This window comes from Globicephala melas, chromosome X (genome assembly GCF_963455315.2).
Source record: "Globicephala melas chromosome X, mGloMel1.2, whole genome shotgun sequence".
NCBI classification, from domain to species: domain Eukaryota; kingdom Metazoa; phylum Chordata; class Mammalia; order Artiodactyla; family Delphinidae; genus Globicephala; species Globicephala melas.
The window spans coordinates 113,984,206-114,009,609 of NC_083335.1; the positions used below are offsets into that span (position 1 = coordinate 113,984,206).

The 25,404-nt window shown below is 41.8% G+C and overlaps 1 protein-coding gene across 4 annotated transcripts in view; it reads right to left on the minus strand.

The window, feature by feature from the left end:
- Window positions 1-13,238: 13,238 nt before the first annotated feature.
- OFD1 (OFD1 centriole and centriolar satellite protein) overlaps window positions 13,239-25,404 on the minus strand; it is a 63,611-nt gene continuing 51,445 nt past the window's right edge. For all 4 annotated transcript variants that reach the window (XM_030848140.2, XM_030848138.3, XM_030848139.3 and 1 more), the window contains 5 exons: window positions 18,378-18,497; window positions 15,181-15,338; window positions 14,266-14,424; window positions 13,667-13,734; window positions 13,239-13,371 (listed from right to left, as the gene is read on the minus strand). In XM_030848140.2, coding sequence (XP_030704000.1) covers window positions 13,329-13,371; window positions 13,667-13,734; window positions 14,266-14,424; window positions 15,181-15,338; window positions 18,378-18,497 — 548 coding nt within the window. In that variant the 3' untranslated portion in view covers window positions 13,239-13,328. The remainder of the gene's footprint in view (window positions 13,372-13,666; window positions 13,735-14,265; window positions 14,425-15,180; window positions 15,339-18,377; window positions 18,498-25,404) is intronic.

Below are 25,404 nucleotides of genomic sequence, written 5' to 3' on the forward strand. Positions count from 1 at the left end.
CCCACGGGGCTGTATTTTACATCAAGTGCCACTCACGCTTTAGTATATAATTTTTCTGACTAGCTTCATACTTGGTTATGGGATTAACACAAAGCTTTAAGTTTGGGGAAAGTGGAAACAATGAGGAACCTTCATAAAGGTCCATGTCCCATTGGCTGTTTGTTTTACAAACCCAAGATCTAGACGTCTACTCCACAGCAGGGTCCTCCTGTGTACAGCACAGGGAACTATACTCACTGTTTTGTAATAAACTGTAAGGGCAAAGAGTCTGAGGAAGAGTAGATATACATAGATATGTACAACTAAATCAATTTGCTGTATACCTGAAACACAGCACTGTAGATCAACTGTACTTCAATTAAAAAACTACTGAGAGAACAACTATTTACAGCAAACAGCCATTCGCTAAAGCAACAGAGCTAAATTTGTTACTTAGTATTTCATTTTATCATCTCTTATCTGTCAGCATGATTATACATTTGGACTTTGTACAGCTGACCTTTCTTAGTAACGACCGGCTTTTGTCACTATTGACACACTGACGTTTCTAACTGAGGTGCTGCCTCCGGTCATCGCCCTTGATTCACGCTCAGCAGGAGAGCCAGCAGGAGCCCAAGCAGTACGCTGTTGGTCACACTGCTTAATACCTTCTGTTTATGGAGCATTGTGTGCGGTTATGAAGTTACAGAAGACCACATGCACTATCTTAATTACTGACAGCAATCCTGCCACAAAATATAGCAACTCCGGGAGGGTGAAGTAGAGACTTTTCCATTGCTCTAGTTAGACCTTGTGCAACTTGATGTTTAAGAAATGAAAATCAAGTCAGAATTATACAGGAGGGACCTACTCATGTAAACACCAACAAGCAAAATACTTTAAGTCCATTAAAGAGTGATGACCGAAGTTTCCACACTAGAAGTTTTGAAAAAAATCCTTTTAGGGCTTTCTAATACTATTATAGTCCTAATCCAAGCTAACCTCAGACACTCTGGGTTCAGTTCCAGACCACTGCAATACGGCGACTATCACAGAGTAACATGAAATTTTTGGTTTCCCAGTGCATATAAAAGTTATGTTTACACTATACTGTGTAGTCTAGTAGCATGTGCAGTAACGTTAGGTCTAAAAAAACAATATACATACCTTAATTAAAAGAGACTTCATTGCCAAAAATGCTATCCATCATCTGAGACTTCAGCAAGTGGTAATCTTTTTGCTAGTGGACGGTTTGAAATATTGTTAGACTTAACAAAATGTGACACAAAGACAATGTGAGCAGATGCCCACTGGAAAATAAGCACCGATAGACTTGCTCGACACAGGGTTGCCACAGACCATCAATTTGTAAAAATCATAGTATCTGTGACACGCGATAAAGCAAAGCGCAATAAAACGAGGCCTGCCCGTACTAGGATTTAAAAGAGGCGATCCGCTTTGTTATTACTTACCTTTTCCTAAATGGTGGCAGCTTTTGCCAGCTAGTGCAGGGCTAATTTGTTATTGGGAGTTTGTGAAAAATTACAGATTTAAGGTAACTTTTCAAAATGCGTATTAGGATGAGTAAAACTACAGAAAGTTTTAAGGAAAGAAAAATACAAATAGAGGTCAGTCAGGTTTGGCAAAGAACATTCTTTTTCTAAACTGCCCCTCAACCTTCCCGTTTTGATATTTAAACTTTATTGTACCTACCTGGGAAAGACTTAAACAGACTCCGTTCAGGGGGTCTTGCGGAGGCAGCAGCAGGCAGCCTGCAGGGGAGTGGCTCACATTTCAAAAGCTGTATTCACAGGCTTCCCGAGATGATACAGCCGTCTGAAATGCTACATAGAGATGACTTACTTTTCTTTAAACAGACTCTAACCTCATATGGAGTGTTAAGATGACTACTTAGGCTTATATGTGAAATCTAAAAAAAGGTACCAATGAACTTATTTACAAAACAGAAGTACACTCACAGACATTGGTAACTGTAAGTTTGTTTTCTAAGGGGAAAGGCTGGGGGGAGGGATAAATTAGGAGCTTGGGATTAACATATACACACTACTGTACAGAAAATAGGTAACTAATAAGGACCTACTGTACAGCACAGGGAACTCTACTCAATACTCTGTAATGGCCTATATGGGAAAAGAATCTAAAAGAAAAAGAAAAAGAAAAAGAAAAACCAGTGGATATATGTATATGTATAACTGATTCACTTCGCTGTATATCTGAAACAGCATTGTAAATAAACTATACTCCAATAAAAATTAAAAAACCAAACTACTACTTAGAATTTAAGTTGACTGACAGAAAAACAAAATGAAGCTACCAAACCCCAAGCTAGAAAACTGAAAGAATACATTATTTAGACGAGGCCTATGAAAATATAAGCTGGGGGGAAAAGTGAGTAATACTAGAAAGTGTTAAAAACTTATCTGAGAAGGGCTTCCCTGGTGGTGCAGTGGTTAAGAATCCGCCTGCCGATGCAGGGGACACACGTTCGAGCCCTGGTCTGGGAAGATCCCACATGGCGCGGAGCAACTAAGCCCGTGAGCCACAACTACTGAGCCTGCGTTCTAGAGCCCGTGAGCCACAACTACTGAAGCCCGTGCTCCTAGAGCCCATGCTCTGCAACAAGAGAAGCCACCACAATGAGAAGCCCGCGCACCACAATGAAGAGTAGCCCCCGCTGGCCGCAACTAGAGAAAGCCTGCTGGCAGTAACAAAGACCCAGTGCAGCCAAAAATAAATACATTTAAAAAAGGGCTCCCCTGGTGGCGCAGTGGTTGAGAGTCCGCCTGCCAATGCAGTGAACACGGGTTCATGCCCCCGGTCCGGGAAGATCGCACGTGCCGCAGAGCGGCTGGGCCCGTGGGCCATGGCCGCTGAGCCTGCGCATCCGGAGCCTGTGCTCTGCAACGGGAGAGGCCACAACAGTGAGAGGCCCGCATACCGCAAAAAAAAAAAAAAAATAAATAATAATAATGATTAAAAAAAAGTTATCTGAGGGTTTAGGTCTAAGACAATGACCTAGGAGGCTGCTGAACTCCCCCTCCTCCCATGGACACACCGAATATACCACCGCACACAGAGCAAGTTTTTCTGAAAGAAAGAAAAAAAACTAGCTGAGCTACTCTTACACATCTAGCAAACAAGAAAATACCCACATCGAAACGGACAGGAAAGGCTCAGACATACTCTCACCATAAACCCTAACTCTGGCACACGACCATACACTCAGGTGGGCACTCCCAACTCCAAAGTTCTCCCTGAAGAGCAAAGGGTTTGGACCCCATATCTAGCACCCCAGCAGCCCAACTTTTAAGACTTCCACCTAAGAAATGCACCCCCCCCGCGCGCCAAACACCTAGTTTTGGGACTTACGTCCAAGAAACCCACAAGACTATAACTGAGAGTTCTTAGTCAGCTCTAGAGGACTCACCAACTCCTACTCTTTCCCTAAAAGGGGTCTATTTGCAGGTATTAAAAGCTGTTGCCTGACAGCCAGGCTTCTAATTTAGCACACATCTAGGGGCTGACAGCCATGCTCCCCAGAGACCAAGAAATCCACTGGATACCTCCTCCACCTACTGCCTCTAGCCTGCTCCAAATCACCAGTATCTCCCAGGAAGGAGCTGATACACACATCTGTGCTCCAGCTTCAGCAGCTGCCGCCCGAGGGACAGATACCCAGTTTGTCTGGCTCTGATGCCCAATAGGGCTTGCATTCACAAGTCCTACAGGACTGTAGCAAACAAAGCAACAGTTCTTAACAGGCACAGGAGCACCCCCTACAGCTATACACCCAGGCCAAGTGCAGAGGGAGCAGGCAAAAACCCCTATATCTCCCAGTTTACGCCAGGAAAGGGCCTAACTACACACTTCCCCAGCTGCCATCTGACGGTTCAGCTTCCAATCAACCTGCATCTAGGTGCTGACTGTGATCCTCCCCATTGGGAAACTGACCAGTCTTAACACACCCTCAACTACCAAGAAGCACCAAGAACAAAGAAGGCAGCTTGGACTATTACAAAGGTTTGAGATGCAACCAAAAGCTTGGGCTGGGCTGATCAACAAAGTTCATCTCCTGCATGAGACCACTCTGTCAAGCCTGGGAGAGGTGGCTGTTTTATCTAATGCACAGAAGCCAGCACAGACAGTCGAGGAAAATGAAGAAACAATGGACTATGTTCCAAACAAAAGAACAAAATAAAACTCCAGAAATAGACCTTAATGAAATGGAAATAAGTGACTTACCTGAGAGTTCAAAGTAACAGTCATACGGATGCTCACCGAGGTCAGGAGAACAATGCATGAACAAAGTGAGAATTTCAACAAAGAAAATACCTAAAAGCACCAAACACATCACATAGCTGAAGAATACAATAACAAAAATTCAACAGAGGGCTTCAACAGCAGACTAGATTAAACCAAAGGGTAAGCAAACTTGGAGACAGGTCACTGGCATTTATCCAGTCAGAGGAGCAAATAGAAAAAAGAATGAAAAAGAATGAAGATAACTTAAGGGACTTACAGGACACCATCAAGTGAGTCAATTGTACACATTATAGAGGTCAATGACGGAGATGAGAGAGGGGCAGGACGTTTACTGAAAGAAATAATGGCTGAAAACTTCCCTAACATGGGGAAAGAAACATCCAGATCCGCAAAGTCCAGAGAGTTCAAAAAAAGATGAATCCAAAGAGACATACACAGAGACACATTAATTTTGAATTGTCAAAAGCTAAAGACAAGAAAAGAATCTGAAAAACAGCAAGAGAAAAACAACTTGTTACAGATAAGGGAATACCCATAAGATTATCAGCAGCAACTGTGCAGGCCAGAGAATGAAATGACATATTCAAACTGCTCAAAGAGAAAAATTTCCATTCAAGGATACTATACCCAGCAAAGCTGTGCTTCACAACTGAAGGAGAGAGAGTTTTCCAGACAAGCAAAGGCTGAAGGGAGTTCATCACCACCAGAGCAGTCTTACAAGAAATGTTAAAGGAAGTTCTTCAAGCTAAAATGGAAAGATGCTAATTAGTGATGGGAAAACATATCAAAGTATTGATATACAACTCACTGCTAAAGGTAAATATATTGTTAAATTCAAAATACTCTTACGTTGTTATAGTGGTGGGTAAATCACTTGTAACTCTAGCATTAAGCTTAAAAGCCAAAAGGACTGAAAACAACTATACAATAATTTGTTAATGGATACACGATGTAAGAAAGATAAATTGTGACATCAAAACCAAAATGGAGGGAGGGTATAAATGTAGAGCTTTTGTATATGTTCAAAATTAGGTTATCAGCTTAAAATAGACTGTTATAAATATAAGATGTTTTATGTAATTCCCAGGGTAACCACAAAGCAAAAACCTATAACAGATACACAAAAGATAAATAAATCTAAGCATAACGCTACAGAAAATCATCAAATCACAAAGGAAGAAAACAAGAGAGAAAAAACAAAGGAATTACAAAACAATCAGAAAACAATAAAATGGCAAAAGTCCATACCTATCCATAATTACTTTAAATGTAAACAGACTCAATTCTCAGATTAAAAAACACAGTGAAATGAATCACTTTTCTGTACACTAACACAACATTGTAAATTAACTCTACTTCAATTAAAAAAAAAAAGACACAGTGGCTGAATAGATAAAAAAAAACCATGACCCATAAATATGCTGCCCAAAAGAGACTCACTTTAGCTTTAAGGACAAACCAGATTGAAAGTAAAGGGAAGAGACAACCAGCAGTTGAGTGAGCAGGACGCATTGGGATGGCAGGGCAGATGCTCATGGCCAGACTGCATCCTCACGGTGCACATTTCTCCACTCAGGGCCGCAGACTGTGGACTAGCGCCCTAGAAATATATTTTTCCAATGTCCCTTGGCAGGGTCTGCCAGGGAGGGGACACATTCCTCCCTCCCCAACATGCGTCCTGGCCCATGCTTGGCTGGTTCTGGGGACTGGAATTCGTTTCCAAGTTTTACCGTAGGCCAGCCTCAGCCAGTGCAAGCACATTGAGAAATTTTTTGCCATCATCTTCAGTCAATAGCACACCCTTTGTGCATGCATGAAGAAAGTTTCCCTTTTCTCCCCTCGCTGCGGCCGCAACAAAGGAACATCCATAAACGAGACCAAAAAAAATGCAGTAATACTGAACATTTTTATTTATTTTTTTGTGGTACGTGGGCCTCTCACTGTAGTGGCCTCTCCTGTTGCGAAGCACAGGCTCTGGACGCGCAGGCTCAGCGGCCATGGCTCACAGGCCTAGCCGCTGCGCGACATGTGGGATCTTCCCGGACCGGGACAAGAACCCGTGTCCCCTGCATCGGCAGGCAGACTCTCAACCACTGCGCCACCAGGGAAGCCCTGAAAAAAATTTTTTTAAAATGAAGGGAGGGAGGGACTTCCCTCGTGGTCCAGTGGTTAAGACTCCACGCTCTCAAAGCAGGGGACCCAGGTTCGATCCCTGGTCAGGGAACTAGATCCCATATGCTGCAACTAAAGATCCCACGTGCCACAACGAAGATCCTGTGTGCTGCAACTAAGACCTGGCGCAGCCAAATAAATAAATACTGAAAGAAAAAAAAAAAGTGAAGGGAGGGAAAAAAAAAATTCCATGCAAATAGAAGCCAAAGGAAAGCAGAAGTAGCTACACTTTTATTGGACAAAGTAGACAAAGCCAAAGACTGTAACAATAGACAAAGAAGGTCATTATGTAATGATATAGAGGTCAGTTCACCAAAAGAATATAACATTTGTAAATATTTATGTACCCAACATAAGAGCACCTAAATATATAAAGCAAATATCAACAGACTAGGGAATTCCCTGGTGGTCCATTGGTTAGGACGTGGTGCTTTCACTGCTGAAGGCCCAGGTTCCATCCCTGGTTGGGGTCCTAAGATCCCATAAGCCGCATGGTGCAGCCAAAAAACATGTATTATATATATATTAACTATATACATACATATATATACACACACACATATATATACACACACACACAGACCTGAAGGGAGAATTAGATCGCAATACAATGACAATAGGGGGCTTCAATACCCCACTTTCAACAATGGATACATAATCCAGACAGAAAGTCAGTAAGGAAACACTGGACCAAATGGACTTAATAGACATTTAGAGAACATTCCATCCAACAGGGGCAAAATACACATTCTTCTCAAGCATATGTGGAACAGTCTCTAGAACAGATCATATGTTAGGCCACAACACAAGTCTTAACCAATTTACGAGGACTGAAATCATATACCAAGCATCTTTTCCGACTACGATGGTATGACACTAAAAATGGATTATGAAAAGAAAACTGGAAAATTCAAAAATATATGAAAATTAAACATGCTCCTGAACAACAAATGGGTTGAAAAATAAAGAGAAATCAAAAAGCTTCTTGAGACAAATGAAAATGGAAACACAATATACCAAAACTTATGGGATGCAGCAAAAGCAATTCTAGTAGGGCAGTTCAGAGCAATAAACGTCTACATTAAGAAACAAGAAAGATGTCAAATACCCAACCTAACTTAACACACCTCAAGGAACTAGAAAAAGAACTAAGCCCAAAGTTAGCAAAAGGAAGATAATAAAGATCAGAGTGCAAATAAATGAAATAGAGACTAAAAAGACAATAGAAAAGACCAATGAAACTAAGAACTGTTTTTTTTTTTGAAATTGACTCCTTTACTTTTTTTTTTTTAATTAATTTATTTACTTTCAGCTGTGTTGGGTCTTCATTTCTGTGCGAGGGCTTTCTCTAGTTGTGGCAAGTGGGGGCCACTCTTCATCGCGGTGCACGGGCCTCTCACTATCGCGGCCTCTCTTGTTGCGGAGCACAGGCTCCAGACGCGCAGGCTCAGTAGTTGTGGCTCACAGGCCTAGTTGCTCCGCGGCATGTGGGATCTTCCCAGACCAGGGCTCGAACCCGTGTCTCCTGCATTAGCAGGCAGATTCTCAACCACTGCGCCACCAGGGAAGCCCCAAGAACTGGTTTTTTAAAAACAGAACTGACAAGCCTTTAGCTAGATTAGCCAAAAAAAAAAAAAAAAGAGAGAGAGAGGACTCAGAATTATAAATGAAAGAGGAGACATTTCAACTGATACCACACAAATACACAGGATCATAAGAGGTGGCAGTGAACAATTAAATGCCAACAGACTGGACAACCTAGCAGAAATGGATAAATTCCTAGAAAAATACAACCTTCCAAGACTGAATCATGAAGAAATAGAAAATTTGGAGATACCAGTTACTAGTAAGGAGACTGAATCAGTAATCAGAAATCTCCCAACAAAAAAAAGATCAGACGGATTCACTGGTGAATTCTACTAAACATTTCAAGAGTTAACTCCAATTCTTCTCAAATTCCTCTAAAAAACAGAAGAGAAGGGAACACTTCCAAACTCATTTTGTAAGTCTAGCATTAACCCAAGACACAAATCAGACAAAGATACTATAAGAAAATTACAGGTCAATACGCTTGATGAACAAAAAAACAAAAATCCTCAACAAAACATTAGCAAACAGAATTCAAGAGGACCTTAAAAAGATCACACACCATGATCAAATGAGATTTAGTCTAGGGATGCAAGGATGGTTCAACATGGGCAGGTCAATCAATGCAAAATACTTCCTTAACAAAATGAAGGATAAAAACAACATGACTGTCACATTAGATGACACAATTCCACATCCTTTCATGATAAAAAAAACTCTCGACAAACTGAGTATAGAGGGAATGTGCCACAACATGATAAAAGCTACATATGAGAGACAAGCCCACAGGTGTACCTTCATTCTCAACAGTGAGAAGCTGAAAGCTGTTCCTCTAAGATCAGCAACAAGACAAGGATGTGTACTCTCGCCACTTTATTCAACATAGTACTTGAAGACCTAGCCAAAGCAATTAGGCAATGAATATTAACGATGAAATATCAGAAAGAGAAATTAAGCGAACATACCATTTACAATTCCATTAAAAAGAGTAAAACAAGCTCATGCAGCTCAGTATTAAAAAAACAAACAACCCAATCCAAAAATGGGCAGAAGACCTAAATAGACATTTCTCCAAAGAACACATACAGATGGCCAAGAGGCACATGAAAAGATGCCCAACATCACTAATTATTAGAGAAATGCAAATCAAAACTACAATGAGGTATCACCTCACACCGGTCAGAATGGCCATCATTAAAATATCTACAAACAATAAATGCTGGAGAGGGTGTGGAGAAAAGGGAACCCTCTTGCACTGTTGGTGGGAATGTAAATTGATACAGCCAGTATGGAGAACAGTATGGAGGTTCCTTAAAATACTAAAAACAGAATTCCCATATGACCCAGCAATCCCACTACTGGGCATATACCCAGAGAAAACCATAATTCAAAAAGACACATGCAACCCCAGTGTTCAGTGCAGCACTATTTACAATAGCCAGGTCATGGAACCAACCTAAATGCCCATGGAAAGACGAATGGATTAAGAGGATGTGGTATATATATATACAATGGAATATTACTCAGCCATAGAAAGGAACGAAATTGGGTCATTTGTAGAGACAGAGATGCACCTAGAGACCGTCATACAGAGTGAAGTAAGTCAGAAAAAGAAAAACAAATTCCGTATATTAACACATATATGTGGAATCTAGAGAAATGGTACAGATGAACCAGTTTGCAAGGCAGAAATAGAGACAAAGATGTAGAGAACAAATGTATGGACCCAAGGGGGGAAAGTGGGGGGGCGGGGGGGTTGTTGGTGGTGGGATGAATTGGGAGATTGGGATTCACATATATACACTAATATGTATAAAACAGATAACTAATAAGAACCTGCTGTATAGTAAATAAATTTAAAAAGAAGAGTAAAACACTTAGAAATAAATTTAACCAAGGAGATCAAAGATCTGTACACTGAAAACTGTAGGACGCTGATGAAAGAAACTGAAGACAATACAAATAAATGGAAAGATATTTCATGCTCATGCACTGGAAGAATATTGTTAAAGTGTCCATTCTCCCCAAAGCAATCTACGGATTTAATGCAATCCCTATGAAAATTCAAAAGGCATTTTTCACAGAAATAGAAAAAACAATGCTAGAGTTAGTAACTGTAAATTACACCACAAAATAAAATGAAACCCCATATAGGTAAAGCAATTTTAAGAAAAAACACAGTTGGAAGCATCATTCTTCCTGACCTCAAGCTATACAACAAAGCTATAGTAATCAAAACAGTGTGCTATTTGCATAAAAACAGACATATAGATCAATGGAACCGAATACAGAGCCCAGAAATAAACCCATGTATATATGGTCAATTGATTTCTAACAAAGGAGCCAAGACTATATAAGAGGGAAAAAATAGCCTCATCAATAAGTGGTGTTGGGAAAATTGTATAGGTGAGTGCAAAAGAATGAAACTTGACCCCATTACACCATACACAAAAATCAACTCCAAATGGATTAAAGACTTGAATGTAAGACCTGAAACCATAGGGGGTAAACATTGGTCTTGATGATGATTTTCTTTATTTTTGCTTTTTGTATCCAATCAAACAAGTGAGACTACATTAATTAAAAAGCTTCTGCACAGCAAAGGAAATAATCAACAAAATGAAAAGGTAATCTACAGAATGGGAGAAAATATTTGCAAACCATGTTTCTGATAAAGGAATAATATCCAAAATATATAAAGAACTCATACAACTCAATAGCAAAAAAAAAACCCAAGCCATTCAATTAAAAAATGGGCAGAGGAACTAAATGGACAATTTCTCCAGAGACAACATACGAGTGGCTAACAGGTACATGAAAAGGTGCTCAACTTAACTAATCATCAGGGCAATGCAAATCCAAACTACAATGAGATATCACCTTGTACATACTTAAATAGCTATCATCAAAAAGATAAGCGATAACAAGTGTTGACGATGTGGAAAAAAGAGGACCCTTGTGCACCGCTGGTAGGAATGTAAATTGGTACAGCCACTATGAAAACACTATGGAGTTTCCTCAAAAAATTAAAAATGGAACTACCATATGATCTAGCAATTCCACTTCTGGGTATTTAAAGGAAATGAAAACACAATCTTGAAGAGATATCTGCATAGCTATGCTCACTGCAGCATTATTCACAATAGCCAAGATAGGAAAGGACCCGAGCGTCCATCAAAGGATGAATGAATAAAGAAAATGTGGTATACATAACCACAGTGGAATATTATTCAACCATCAGAAAAAAGGAAATTCTGCCATTTGCACGAACGTGGCTGGAACTTAAGGGCATTATGTTAAGTGACACAAGGTAGACAAAGACAAGGTCTGTATGATCTCACTTATACGTGGAATCTAAAAAAGCTGAACTCGTAGAAACAGACAAAAATGGTGGTTGCCAAGGGCTGGGGGTGGGGAAGAGGAGATGTTGGTCTAAGAGCACAAACTTGCAGTTGGAAGATGAGTCAGTTCAGGGGATCTAATGTACAGCAGGATGATTATAGTTCATACTGTACTATCTACTTGAAAGTTGCTAAGAGTAGATCTTAAATGTTGTCACCAAGTGGTAATTATGTGGCATGATGCAGGTGTTAATGCTCTGGTGTTTATCAGTTTGCAATACAAGTATATCAAATCAACATGTTCTATAGCTTAAACTCACACAATGTCATACATCCATTATATCTCAAAGCTGGAAGGGAAAAAGAAAGTTACCTGAGGTGCTGTTGAAAGAGAAGATGCCAAGTTCTTGGTGGTGATGAGGCTCTGTGTATGATGGGCAAAGTGTAATAATGAACGATGCCTGGACAACTAATTTCTTCACATTATTTTCAAAGGTATACTTAAATGAAAAATTCCTTAGAAGCCTAAGGAATAATAACTATCCGCAAATCTCCTTCCCGCTTTGTCATGGAACTTAAAGGCCAAACAAGTTTCACCGGCAACAACAATTGAGCCCAGTCTGTATACATAAAGGGAAAGGAATCCTCTAGGGTTTTACTGAGCAGACAGACCAGCCCAGCCCTGCCTGTGCTAGATGCTGGGTGACCACCTGTTAGCACTGAAAGTCTCACGTCCTGGAAAACCCCTAAGGCCAGGCACCCTCAGAGGAGTTCTGTGTGCACTTTTTGGTGACTATACCGGCAGTGTCATTAAAGAACTTTTCCGAGACACTCCCACGTGCAAGCCAGACGCTGGGCTGAGAGCTGCACGGGTACAAAGATGAAGGGGAGGGCGAGCAAATGAGTCCCCTCTTCCCTTTGTGGAAGTTATGCTGGTGCTGCATTTGATTGCAGTTTCCTAGATTTGGGCGATGTGTGGTTTCTAAAGGTCATTCTGGAGAGGGACATCTGATGGGTGACCCACTGCAAGTCCCAGGATGTCTTCCACCAGACCAGCTCCAGAACAGCCCAGGTCAGAGGCAGTACTGGTCTCGACACCTGGGTATACATCTGGGCTCTGTGACCTGATGGCCATGAGACCTTGGCCAAGTCACTAACCTCACTGTGCCTCGCGTTTCCTGATCTGTAAAATGTGGACACTCACAGTACCTACACTTTGTATGGCTGATACAAGCACTAAATGAGTTAATACCTATAAAGGTTTAAAACTATACCTGGCACACAGCAAGTGCTCGATAAATGTTACCTTCTCTTTTATCACCATTTCAGAAGGGTTTGTGTTGATTCTCAAGAAAAAGATGTCAAAAGTAAAAGACCAGAGGTGATATAATACTATTTCTAGAGCCTAGAATAGAAAAACCCGTGTCTCTATGTTCAGGGACAAATCACAAACAAGAGTGTCAGGGAAGACGGCCTTCTGTTTGACAGCTGGTAGCCCGACTCTGGAGAGGAAGGAACACAGATGAAACTTCCAAAATGCAGGCCTAGAACTTGACCAATAAGGTAAGTTTTCAAGTAGACATAACCTAAGACAAAAATGCAAAAAAAAAAATTAGCAGCTCATTTCAGTGTAATGAAGGGCCTAAGAATGAGACATGCTGAAGAGGTGTCCCTTTGTGTTTTTTTTGAACTGTATTTTATTTTTTATACAGCAGTGTCTTATTAGTTATCTATTTTATACATATTAGTATATATATGTCAATCCCAATCTCCCAATTCATCCCCCCGCCCCACAGATGTCACTTATTTTTCATTTATACACTATAGTACCAAACAGAATTATGAAAAAAAAAAAATCACACTGGATCACACATGATTTTTTATTGAGCATTTCGTCTTATCACAGAGAAATCATAGGCCTTTAGTTACAGTATCTGAGTAAGCAGCTGCACAGCAAGAACACGGTTACCAAGTGTCATCTGGTTCCTCGTGAGAAAAGCCTGTCAAACTAAATTAGGGAAAGACAAAAAATTTAAAAATTTGTTAAATTCTTGTTAAGTTTATTCAGGGATCTCTGTCATGCTCTCTTTCCTTCCCTGTGGGATTTCTGCCCTTGCTTACGATCTGCATCAGTAGCAATTTCACAGGTTACAAAATGCAATCGATTTTTTTTTTTTAAGTCAGTCATTTTGACTGATTCAGTTTCTTAAAGGCAAACTCAGATATCTGAACCTTTCCCTGGCTGACAAAAGCAGCAATATGATAATGGTTTGCACAAGAACACAACGTAGGGGACGCCATACCTTTCATCTTTGTCACTAGATGGCAGTGTGTCCACTTGTGAGTCCTCTATGACCACCTTTTTTGAACTCTGACACAAAGGGGCGGGGAGAAGAATTTTGCAATTAGATGTGGATTCATTTTATTAAACACTTTATGATTTCTCTAAGAACTACTTTTGAAATATATATGTAATTTAAGCGTCTAAAAAAGCAGTGACTTTTAAACTTGACATTTAGCAAGCACATCAGAATAAACTACCTGGAAGGCATTCTCAACACCCATAGTACTTTAGACTTACATCAAATATTACTGTCTTAGGGCTAATGCGTTCAGTATTTGTTCATAGGGCTTTCATTACATTTATTTCTTGTTCTTAAAATAATAGAGACATCCCAACTTTCACAAACTTTGACAAATCAAAATCTCTTCAATCTTTTACCCAAGCAAAAGGGATGACATTTTGTCAGGAGTGTACTGAGGCTCCATGTGAACTCTGGACTATCTATGCTTTTACCTTTGTCCCCAGTGGAGAAGGCAGATCCTAATCCCCCAGGTTTCAAGTAAACCACAGAAGCCCTCGGCACCCGCACCCACAGACGCCCGTCCACAGCATCGGCACCTTATCTGTGGTATCCCGGTCTTGACCCCATTGGAGGATCTTCATGTACTTCTCTAAAGGATTTTCACTACAGACAGATTTAGATTTGTCTTTCGTTTCCTGAATGCTCATTTCGAATTCTTTTTCCATTTCCATCTTCAACGATTCTTCAATTAGCCTCTGAAACAGGTGAGGGCCAAAATAAGAAATATACAATGACATCTTTTAAAACTTCTAAGGGTTGAAAAATGCACAGTAATATAATCCTGATCCTTTAAGTACAACCTGCATGCCAGAGAACTGTTTCTTTTTTTAACTGAAGTCATTGCTACTATCAAAGGGGGATAAAAACCTGTCATCTCAATGAAGGAAAGGATGAATCTGCCTCAACTGTCCTGTGCTGTAGACCACATTAACCAGGAGGCCAAGGACCCCTCACACGGAGGATTAGTTCACATAAGCCTCAGCAGGCAGGCGAAGTGGCCCGAGTCACCCATCTGGGACCAGAACCAGGGCCAGAAGAGCACCAAACGCGGAGGGCAGGGGTGCCCCGGAAGCCACCTCCCTGGGGTTCCTTGAGTCCCAGCTAGCCAACCCTGCGAGTCTCTTCTTTCAACCTCATTTGCAACGAGAAGATCAACAGCAAAACAAGGTCCTCCTCGTTTCCGAGCCTGTTTTCAGGACCAGATGAGGATGCACATGAATGGGGCTGGCCATGCTACCCTGAACCAGGAAAGGCACGAGGCCTGCACGCCCCGCAGCCGTCCTCAGTGCTCTCCAGCAAAGAAGAGGGTCGGAGGCCACCAGTGGCTTGTTCACTTATCTGCCGCTCCTAGGACTTCAGGACACACGAAGGACTCACCCTCCCAAGAGCAGGGCACTTGCTGCAGGGGGCCACGAAGCGGCTAGGACAGAGAACTCACTGCGCATCCTCACCCTTTCCTGATCCAGCTTTTCTACTTCTTGCCGTTCCCTTTCCAGAGCTTCTTGCCACCTGCTCTGCCTCTGCTCTTCTCCCTGACTTCGTTCCTTTGCTTGTTGTTCCCATATTGTTTCTTCTTCCTCCTGTTCTCCAAGTGGTTTCTGATCTACACCTAACGAGACAGAAAATAAAGAATCAACAGCTTCCAGCAGCAGACTTTTCAAACAAACTTGGGATCGGCTTTGGCAGGGGCCTTGCCAAGCCCCAGGGAGACCGCGTGATTCTCGGCCGCCTCTGTGCACCTACTTTGAGCAACTGCTCCCCACTCACGGCCTTCGAGGCTCCAGACCCACTCCCGGGAGCGAGCGCCGCCCACCTCTCACCTCACTGAGATGAGCCCAGGTCATCCTCAGCACCACGACATCCACTGTCCTCCCCTCCGCCCCCATCTCCTCCTTCCTCCATCCTTGCCAAGGCAAGCCCTGCATTTCTGCCTCTGCATTGGTTTCCAAGCCCGCCCCATCCTTAGGATTCTGATGCACACACATTTGTCCCCATTTACTTCCACAGCACTTTTGTCACTCCCCACCCGCCACCCACTCCCACAGAGGCACTCGAGTCTCCTGAGCCCGGAGCACGACAAAACCACCACCCTCCCCGCTTCCCCGCTTGGGCCACCTTGCCGTCACCCCACTTCCTCCGGGCTGATCCCTCCCCGGGGTTTTGGTTAGCACCTCCGTCCTGGTCATCCCCACACATTCTCTCTCATCCTGATCTCTCTCCCAGGCCTCACATCCGTGCTGTCAGCGGGGCAGTTCCCTGCCAGTTGCATTCCTGTCCCTTTCACTGCGCTCTTCCTACGCTCTGCCCAGCAAGCCACCAGGGCTTATGGCTTCTGCCTCCGGCTCCCACTGCTGTGGTGAGGGTCCTTACCACCAGCTCCTGCACAGCTCCACTACCGGAGTCTACGCTCTCCCCAACACCAGTCGCTCGGCCTTCAAACAACCCCGCTTCGTTAGCACCAGTCACTCCCTGAAGGCCAGGATTTGCTGTGTGTCGTCTCTGCTCTGGCAGGGTCCACACCCACGGCAGCCTAGGCCCCGACACCCTGCCTTTTTCTTTCTGCACTGACTTCCTCCCCATCACCACCACTCCTGCACCTGAAACACCCTATCCCCGCGCCAGCACACTCACCAATCCCCGACTCCAGCTGCTCTTGCCTGCTCCCACCCTCGCGTCCGCGGGCTCCCCGACCCGACACGCTCCCTCCCCCGCCACCCCTCCCACAAAACCCTACCTACCCCGCGAGCCCCAACCCAAGCGCACCTATGTGTCCCCACAGGGACAGGGAGCCTCTCCAGCGCCATATTCACACGGTATTTCGTGCCTGCCTTGCCCCAAACCCTGTGTATCTTTTTACTACTTCTATTCCTTCCAGGCGAGGCCCATGCTTTAATTATGTGTTGACTCCCTATAGCCCACAGCACAAGTCCCTGTGCCTCACAGGTTTAATTAAATTCCAATCCTGCTGATGATTATGCTGACCTTTCTCCACCAGCTCCAGTCTACAACCTCATTTCTTCCCCCCTAAACAATGCTGAGAAACAGACAAACTCATAGATTCACACCAGAGGACTTTGAACCTCTTTGCCATGCCCTGTTCTACATCACCAACAGAACTGAGCTAGCTTTCCTAATAGGAGAGAGGTAACAGCCTTCTCTGTCCCTTGATCCTGGCCATGAACTTGAACACCAGAGGCGGCAGCTGGTCATTTCCACAGGCAGAAATGCAACCTTCTGCCTCCTTGCTGGGGGAGAAGGGTCACTCCCAAATGGTATCGCTTTCTCACATGGAACAGGGACCTCAGATAGGAATGCTGTTTGGTGCCAATTTAAAAAGTTAAAGAAGGAAGAAAAAAGGCCTCCTTCTTTGCCGTGGGGTATACTTTGTGGCTGCAGAGTGGCATACAAAAACCTCTTGGACAAAAACCTCTTTGGATTAAGAGTTTAAAAAAAAAAAAAAAAAGAAGCTTTTCCACTGGGCACCTCAAAGATACCAAATTTCAGCCTTTTCATTTCTCTTTGGGCCCAGATGCAGAGGTCACATGAACAGCAGAGAATTTCTCAATGATCAAAATGCGGCCACACTACTTAATAATCATTTAAAAAGCCATTATTATAATCTCCATTCCATCTCAGAGGCAGAACACCTATCTACTCAGTTGGTTTTCCTTATTCTATTATTATTTTTTTTTTTTTGCGGTACGTGGGCCTCTCACTGCTGTGGCCTCTCCTGTTGCGGAGCATAGGCTCGGGACGCGCAGGCTCAGCGGCCATGGCTCATGGGCCCAGCCGCTCTGCGGCATGTGGGATCTTCGCGGACCGGGGCACGAATCCGTGTCCCCTGCATCGGCAGGCGGACTCTCAACCACTGTGCCACCAGGGAAGCCCTATTCTATTATTTTTATTCCCATCTCTGCCAGACGGCTGCCCATCAGGTCCGCTCTCAGGTGGCCACCATCCCTACTCAGTACCCATCCGACTGGAGGTCCTTGGTGATGGCTTGCTGACCATCCTACCCTTTCACTAGAAGCTCTGTGAAGCAGGGACTTGGGCTGGTTCACTGCTGAATTCCCAGCCTCCATGAAAGTGCCCAGCACAGAAAAAGCTCTTGATCAAGCTGCCCTGAAAGAGTGCTTTCCAGAATGATTTACGTGGGAATCAGCAAAATCAACCCTCTCAAAAAACTCTTGCTTCTGTCAGCAACTCACATATTCCTGAGTACTGTGACTTCAAACAAACTGCTTACAAGAGGCTTTACGTAGGTTTGGGGGATGATGTTCTCGGAATTTGCAAACGACTAGTAGGTGGTTTTACTTGAGGAATTGCCAGTATAAGGCTTCAGCACTTTGCTCCAAGGAGAAAAGGACCTGGCTATTGGCCAAGCCCCGAACCAAAGCTCCCATCTCCCCCTCCACAGGCTGCTAAGGGAAGGGGGGAGTCTGGAGAAGGGAGAGGGAGAGACAAAGTGGGCCAGACAAGTTAAGTCTGATGATCACTTTTCCTCCAATATCATCAGCTTTTCTGAAGACTGAAATATAAAGGGTTAACTTTCCTAATTTTTTAAGGCATGAAGGAAGCAAAGAGACAGAAAGAAAAATAATATTAATTATTATTATTAACATATCTCATTAGTTAAAGAAAAACTTACTTGGGTACTGATAAGAGACACGTCTGGCAGGCACAGTGGCTGCAGCACCGTCCACATGAGGCACGTTGCCAGCAGGATGGAGGCCGTCCATCTCAAACTGCCTTGGTACGTTCCCTGCATCTACATGAGGTGCAAACGAGTCCCCCATGAGTCCTTCACAGCAGCAGCAAGAGAAGGGAGGGTGGGGATAACTCCTTGCTGAGCATTTAAGTTTCAGACAAAGCAACTGGGCCAGCTCTTTCCTTACAGGATTCTAGGAAGTCAGCCTAGCCACTTGCCAATGTATCTGTTTCTCAAAGCATTCTTAGGAGATTCATTTACAAATTCAATTTGTTACCCAGTAGGAAAATCAATCCAGTGACAGAAGAATTCACCTGGCTTGGCAGATAATCATTTGAATTCTATTTAAATATCAATGATTTAACAAAGTTAATGAAGTTGGTTACAAAGATTTGGTAAAACATACTAAGCCCTTTCGTTTACCTATTCAAAATACTATACACTCGGACTTGAGGATGAAGCTCACAAGGCAAACAATAGGTTAATATACAAATATAAAGACTTCCTGGGGGATTGGATCAAGATGGTGGAGGAGTAGGACATGGAGCTCACCTTCTCCCACAAATACATCAAAAATACATCTACACGTGGAACGATTCTCACAAAACATCGACTGAACACTGGCAGAGAACCTCAGACTTCCAAAAGGGTGAGGAAAACGCCAGGTGAGTGGGTAGGATAAAAGAAAAAAGAAAAAAAAAAAGAGAGAAAGGAATCGGGACAAAACCTGCGCCCGTGGGAAGGAACTGCAAAAAAGGAAAGGTTTCCGCACCCTGGCAAGTCCCCTCACTGGTGGGGAAACAGAGACCTGCACAGATGGCTGGTGCTGCCACCCGGCACCCCTCAGCCTGCTGGGGTGGTTGGGGGCTAGGTGCTGAGGCTCAGGCTTCAGAGGTCAGAACCGGGGAGATAGCCTGAGGGCGCTCGGGTGTGGTGTGTCATAACTGGGGGAGTATGGGAAGAAGCCTGGGACGGCCAGATAGGCAAGGCGCCGTTGTTGGGGGACTCGCAAGGAAAGGAGCGGGACCACCATAGGAGCTTCTCCATGCGCACTCTCAGGTGGCAGGGCACCACTTACACAAGCTCTGGGGGCGGGTGCAACCACTGCCACTGCTGAGGATCCCACAACCGGGCACCAATCACTGCCCCTGCCCTCCTGGGAGGATGTTTTGGCCGCACACCTGCACAGCCCCTATCACAGGGATAACAACCAGCACACACTGAGGAAAGAGACGGTAAACATCCAAACCAAAAACGGCCCTCACGCAAAAAGAATACTAAACTCACACAAGCTATGCAGGGAAGCTTTTGCATATAAATAGTGCTCCAAGACCACAGTAGATAACTGTTTCTCCTAAATTCACAGAGTAAGAGAAATATAAGTAAAATGCAGAAGCAGAGGAACCACTCCCAGGTAAAAGACCAAGAGAATTCCCCTGAAGGAACAAACAGTGAAACAGACCTCTTCAGTCTAACAGACACTGAGTTAAAAAAAAAAAAAAGAAAGAAAAGAAACTACTGAAGGAATTAAGGAAGGCTATCAACAGAAATGTGGATAACTATAAAAAGGAACTAGAAACTATAAGGAGGAGCTAAGAAAAATTAGAAAATTCATTTGCCAATACTAAAGGGGAGCTAAAGGCAATGAATACCAGAATGAATAATGAAGAAACAATAAGTGACCTGGAAGACAGAATAATGGAAATTACACAATCAAAACAGCAGACAGAAAACCAAATGAAAAAACAAAGCAATGTAAGAGACCAATGGGATAATATAAAGCAGGTCAATCTACCCACAATGGGGATTCCAGAAGGAGAAGAAAGAAAAAAGGGGATAAAAAATGTATTTGAAGAAACTATGGCTGAAAACTTGCCAAGCCTAAAGAAACAGATATCTAGATAAGGAAGCACAGAGAGTTCCAAATAAGGTAAACGCAAAGTAGACCTATACCAAGACATATTATAATAAACATGGCAAAAGTTAAAGAGAGAATTCTAAAGGCAGCAAAAGAAAAACAAAGATTAAAAGATTAATTAAAAGATTAAAAGATAATTAAGATTAAAAAAACTTAAAACAAAGATTAATTAAAAGGGAACCCTCCCATAAGGCTATCAGCTAATTTTTCTAAAGAAATGCTGCAGGCCAGAAGTGAGTGGCAAAATATATTCAAAGTCTTGAAATGGGAAAATCTGTAACCTAGAATACTCTACCCAGCAAGATTATCATTTAGAAGAGGAGGAGAAATAAAGAATTTCTCAGACAAGCAAAAACAAAAAGAAAACAGCAATACTAAACCTATCTGAAAAGAAATATTGAAAGGTCTTCTCTAAATAGAAAAGAAACAAAAAGATACAGGAAGGACGAAATCACTATTGGAAAGTAAATCACTTAAATTAGCCAGTATATATAGATCAAAAAGAAAAAATCAAAAACCAATTTGTGAAAGCGACAATAAAACAAGGAACAGCAAAAGGATAAACATGAAGACGTAAAAAAAAAGGACATCAAAACCATAAAAGGTGGGGAAGGAAAGTAAGAAAATGTAGACTTTTTTAAGAATGTGTTTGGGCCTATATGACTATCAGTCTAAAACAAGCAGATACAGGAAGGGGTTCACATACTTGAAAAACAGGGCAACTGCAAGTCAAAAACATACAATAGATTCACAAAAACCAGAAAGAAAACACAAGCATAAAGGGAAATCCTCAAACCACAAAAAGGAACAAAGAAGAAACATAGAATCAACTGGAAAACAAGATTTAAAATGGCAATAAATACATATGTATCAATAAGTACCTTAAATGTCAATGGACTGAACGCTCCAATAAAAATACACAGGACTTCCCTGGTGGCGCAGTGGTTAAGACTCCGTGCTCCCAATGCAGGGGGCCCAGGTTCAATCCCTGGTCAGGGAACTAGATCCCACAGGCATGCTGCAACTAAGAAGCCCACCTGCCGCAACTAAGGAGCCAATGTGCTGCAACTAAGACCCAGCACTACCAAATAAATTAATTAATTAAAAAAAACAACCACAGTGGCAGACTGGATTAAAAAACAAGAGCCTACAATATGCTGCCTACAAGAGACCCACCTTAGCGCAAAGGACACACATAGATGGAGAGTGAGGGGATGGAAAGAGATATCATGCAAACGGAAATGACAAGAATGCAGCAGTTGCAATACTCATAACAGACAAAATAGACTTTAAAACAAAGATCATAAAGAAACATAAAGAAGGACACTATATAATGGTAAAAGGATCAATACAAGAAGAGGCTTTTACACGCATCAACATATATGCACGTAATATAGGAGGCACCCAAATACATAAAACAAATACTAACAGACATAAAGGGAGAAACTGATGGGAATACAATAGTAGTAGGAGATTTTAACACACACTAACATCAATGGACAGATCTTCTGGACAAGATCAATAAGGCAACAGAGGTCCTAAATGATACAGTAGAGAGGTTAGAATTGATATTTTCAGGACATTATATCCAAGAAAAAGAACAGAATATGCATTCTTTTCAAGTGCACATGGACCATTCTCTAAGACTGATCACATACTAGGGCACAAAACTAACCTCAACAAATTTAAGCATACAGAAATTATTTCAAGCATATTTCTTCTCTGACCACAACAGCATGAAACCAGAAATCAAGCACAGAAAAAGAAATGAGAAAAAAACGATTACACAGAGACTAAACAACATGTTACTAAAAAACCAATGGGTCAATGAGGAATTCAAAAAGAAAATTAGGGACTTGCCTGGTGGTCAAGTGGTTAAGACTCTGCATGCCCAATGCAGGGGGCCTGGGTTCGATCCCTGGTCAGGGAACTAGATCCCGTGTGCCGCAACTAAAGATCCCACATGCTGCAACGAAGATCCCACACATGGTGACAAAGATGCCACGTGCCACAACCAAGACTTGGCACAACCAAATAAATTAATAAACAAATATTTTTTTAAAAAAAGAAAAATTAAAAATACCTTGAGACCAATGGCAATGAAAACACAACCATACAAAATCTATGGGACACAGCAAAAGCAGTTCTTAGAGGGAAGTGCATAGCGATACAGGCTTTCCTCAAAACAAACAAACAAACAAAATCTCAAATAACCTAATATGCCACCTCAAAGAATTAGAAAAAGAACAAACAAAACTGAAAGTCAGCGGAAGGAAGGAAATAATAAAGATCAGGGAGGAAATGAATAAAATAGAGATTTAAAAAACAATAGAAAAAAATCAGTAAAAACAAGAGCTGGTGCTTTGAAAGGGTAAACAAAATGAACAAACCTCTGGCCAGGCTCACCAAGAAGAGAAGAGAGACAATCCAAATAAACAAAATAAAAAAATGAAAAAGGAGAAATCTCAACTGATACTTCAGAAATACAAAAAACCGTAAGACAATACTATGAACAATTATATGCCACCAAATTCAACAATGTAGAAGAAACGGACAACTTTCTAGAAACATGCAGCCCACCAAAATGGAATCAAGAAGCAATAAATAATTTGAACAGACCGATCACTAGAAGTGAAATAGAATCCATAGTCAAAAAACTTCCTACAAACAGAAGTCCAGGACCAGATGGCTTCACACCCAAATTCTACCAAACATACAAAGATGAACTTACACTGATTCTTCTCAAACTCTTCCAAAAACTTGAGGAGGGAACACTCCCAGACATTCTATGAAGCCACCATCACCCTGACACCAGGGACAAACCAGACAAAGACACCACCAAGAAGGAAAATTACAGGCCAATATCTTTGATGCATGCAGATGCAAAAATCCTCAACAAACTATTAGCAAACCAAACCCAACAACGCATAAAAAAGATCATACACCACGACCAAGTGGGATTCATCCCAACTTCACAAGGATGGTTCAACATATGCAAATCAATCAATGTGATATACCACATCAACAAAAGAAAAGACAAAAACCACATGGTCATCTCAATAGATGCAGAAAAAGCATCTGACAAAATTCAACATCCATTCATGATAAAAACTCTCACCAAAGTGGGTATAGAGGGAGCATCTCTCAACATAATAAAAGCTATCTATGACAAACCCACAGCCAATGTAATACCCAATGTAACACCCAAAAGCTGAAAGCCTTTCTGCTAAAATCTAGAACTCAAGGATGCCCACTCTCACCTCTTCTATTCAACATAGTACTGAAAGTCCTAGCCACAGCAATCAGACAAGACAAAGAAATAAAAGATATCCAAATTGGAAGGGAAGAGGTAAAATGGTCACTATATGCAGATGACATGACACTATATTCAATATATAGAACACCCTAAGGACTCCACACAAAAACTACTAGATCTAATAAATGAATTCAGCTAAGTAGTAGGAAACAAGATTAACATTTGGAAATCTGTTGCCTTTCTTTACACTAACAATGAAATAACAGAACGGGAATGTAAAAAAACAATACCTTTTAAAATAGCACCAGAACCCAAAAAACAAAAAAACCGAGGAATAAACATGACCAAGGAAGTGAAAGACTTATACACTGAGAACTACAAAACATAAATAAGGAAATTAAAGAGGATTCAAAGAAATAGGAAGATATCCCATGCTCTTGGATTGGAACAATGTTGTTAAAATGGCCATATTACCCAAAGCAACCTACAGCTTTAATGTGATCCCTATCAAATGACCCATGACATTTTTCACAGAACTAGAACAAATAATTCTAAAATTTACATTGAACCATAAAAGACCCAGAATTGCCAAAGCAATCCTGAGGCAAAAAAACAAGGCAGGAGGCATTTCCCTCCGAGACTTCAGACAGTACTACAAAGCTACAGTAATCAAAACAGCATAGTACTGGCACAAAAATAGACATATGGATCAATGAAACGGAACAGAGCCCAGAAACAAACCCATACACTTACGGTCAATCTTCGACAAAGAAGGAAAGAATATACAATGGGAAAAAGACGGTCTCTTCAGCAAGTGGTGTTGGGAAAGTTGGACAGCTGCATGTAAATTAATGAATTTAGAACACACCATCTCACCATACACAAAAATAAACTCAAAATGGGTTAAAGATTTAAACATAAGACATGACACCATAAAAATCCTAGGAAAAATCCTAGGGAAAACATTTTCTGACATAAATTGTAACAATGTTTTTTAGGTCAGTCTCCCAAGGCAATAGAAATAAAAACAAAAATAAACAAATGAGACCTAATCAAACTTTTAAGCTTTTGCACATCAAAGGAAACCATAAACAAGATGAAAAGACAACCCTCAGAATGGGAGAAAATATTTGCAAGTGATGCGACTAACAAGGGCTTAATCTCCAAAATATACAAACAGCTCCTACAACTCGACAACAAAAGAACAAACAACACAATCAAAAAATGGGCTGAAGACTTTAATGGACATTTCTCCAAGGAAGACATACAGATGGCCAGTAAAGAAAAGATGCTCTAGATGCAAAGATTCTTAACAAAACTTTAGCAAATTGAATGTGACAATATATAAAAAGGGTACAGTGTTGGGAAAAGAGCCAGGAAGCCTGGGTGCCTAAACTGAATGAGCCGGGAAAGTGAGCTGAAATCTGAGAAGTAAAGGGAACTAGATCAAGAGGGCCAGAGTGCATGTTCCAGATCACCTGACTTAATTGGTTTTATTTATTTATTTATTTTGGCCACAGCATGTGGGATCTTAGTTCCCCAACCAGGGATGGAACCTGTGCCCCCTGCATTGGAAGCACAGACTCTTAACCACTGGACTGCCAGGGAAGTCCCATGACTTAATTGGTTTTAATGGCCCTGAACTGAATGGGTAATACTAATGGTGATAATTTGAGACCCCTTTATAAGCAAAAAGGGAAGATGTGCGGGGACAGTGAATACCACAGAGAGAAATGGTAACCTCAGCATAAGGACCTGGACTTTTAATCTGAGTGGGATACTTGAGAAGCCAG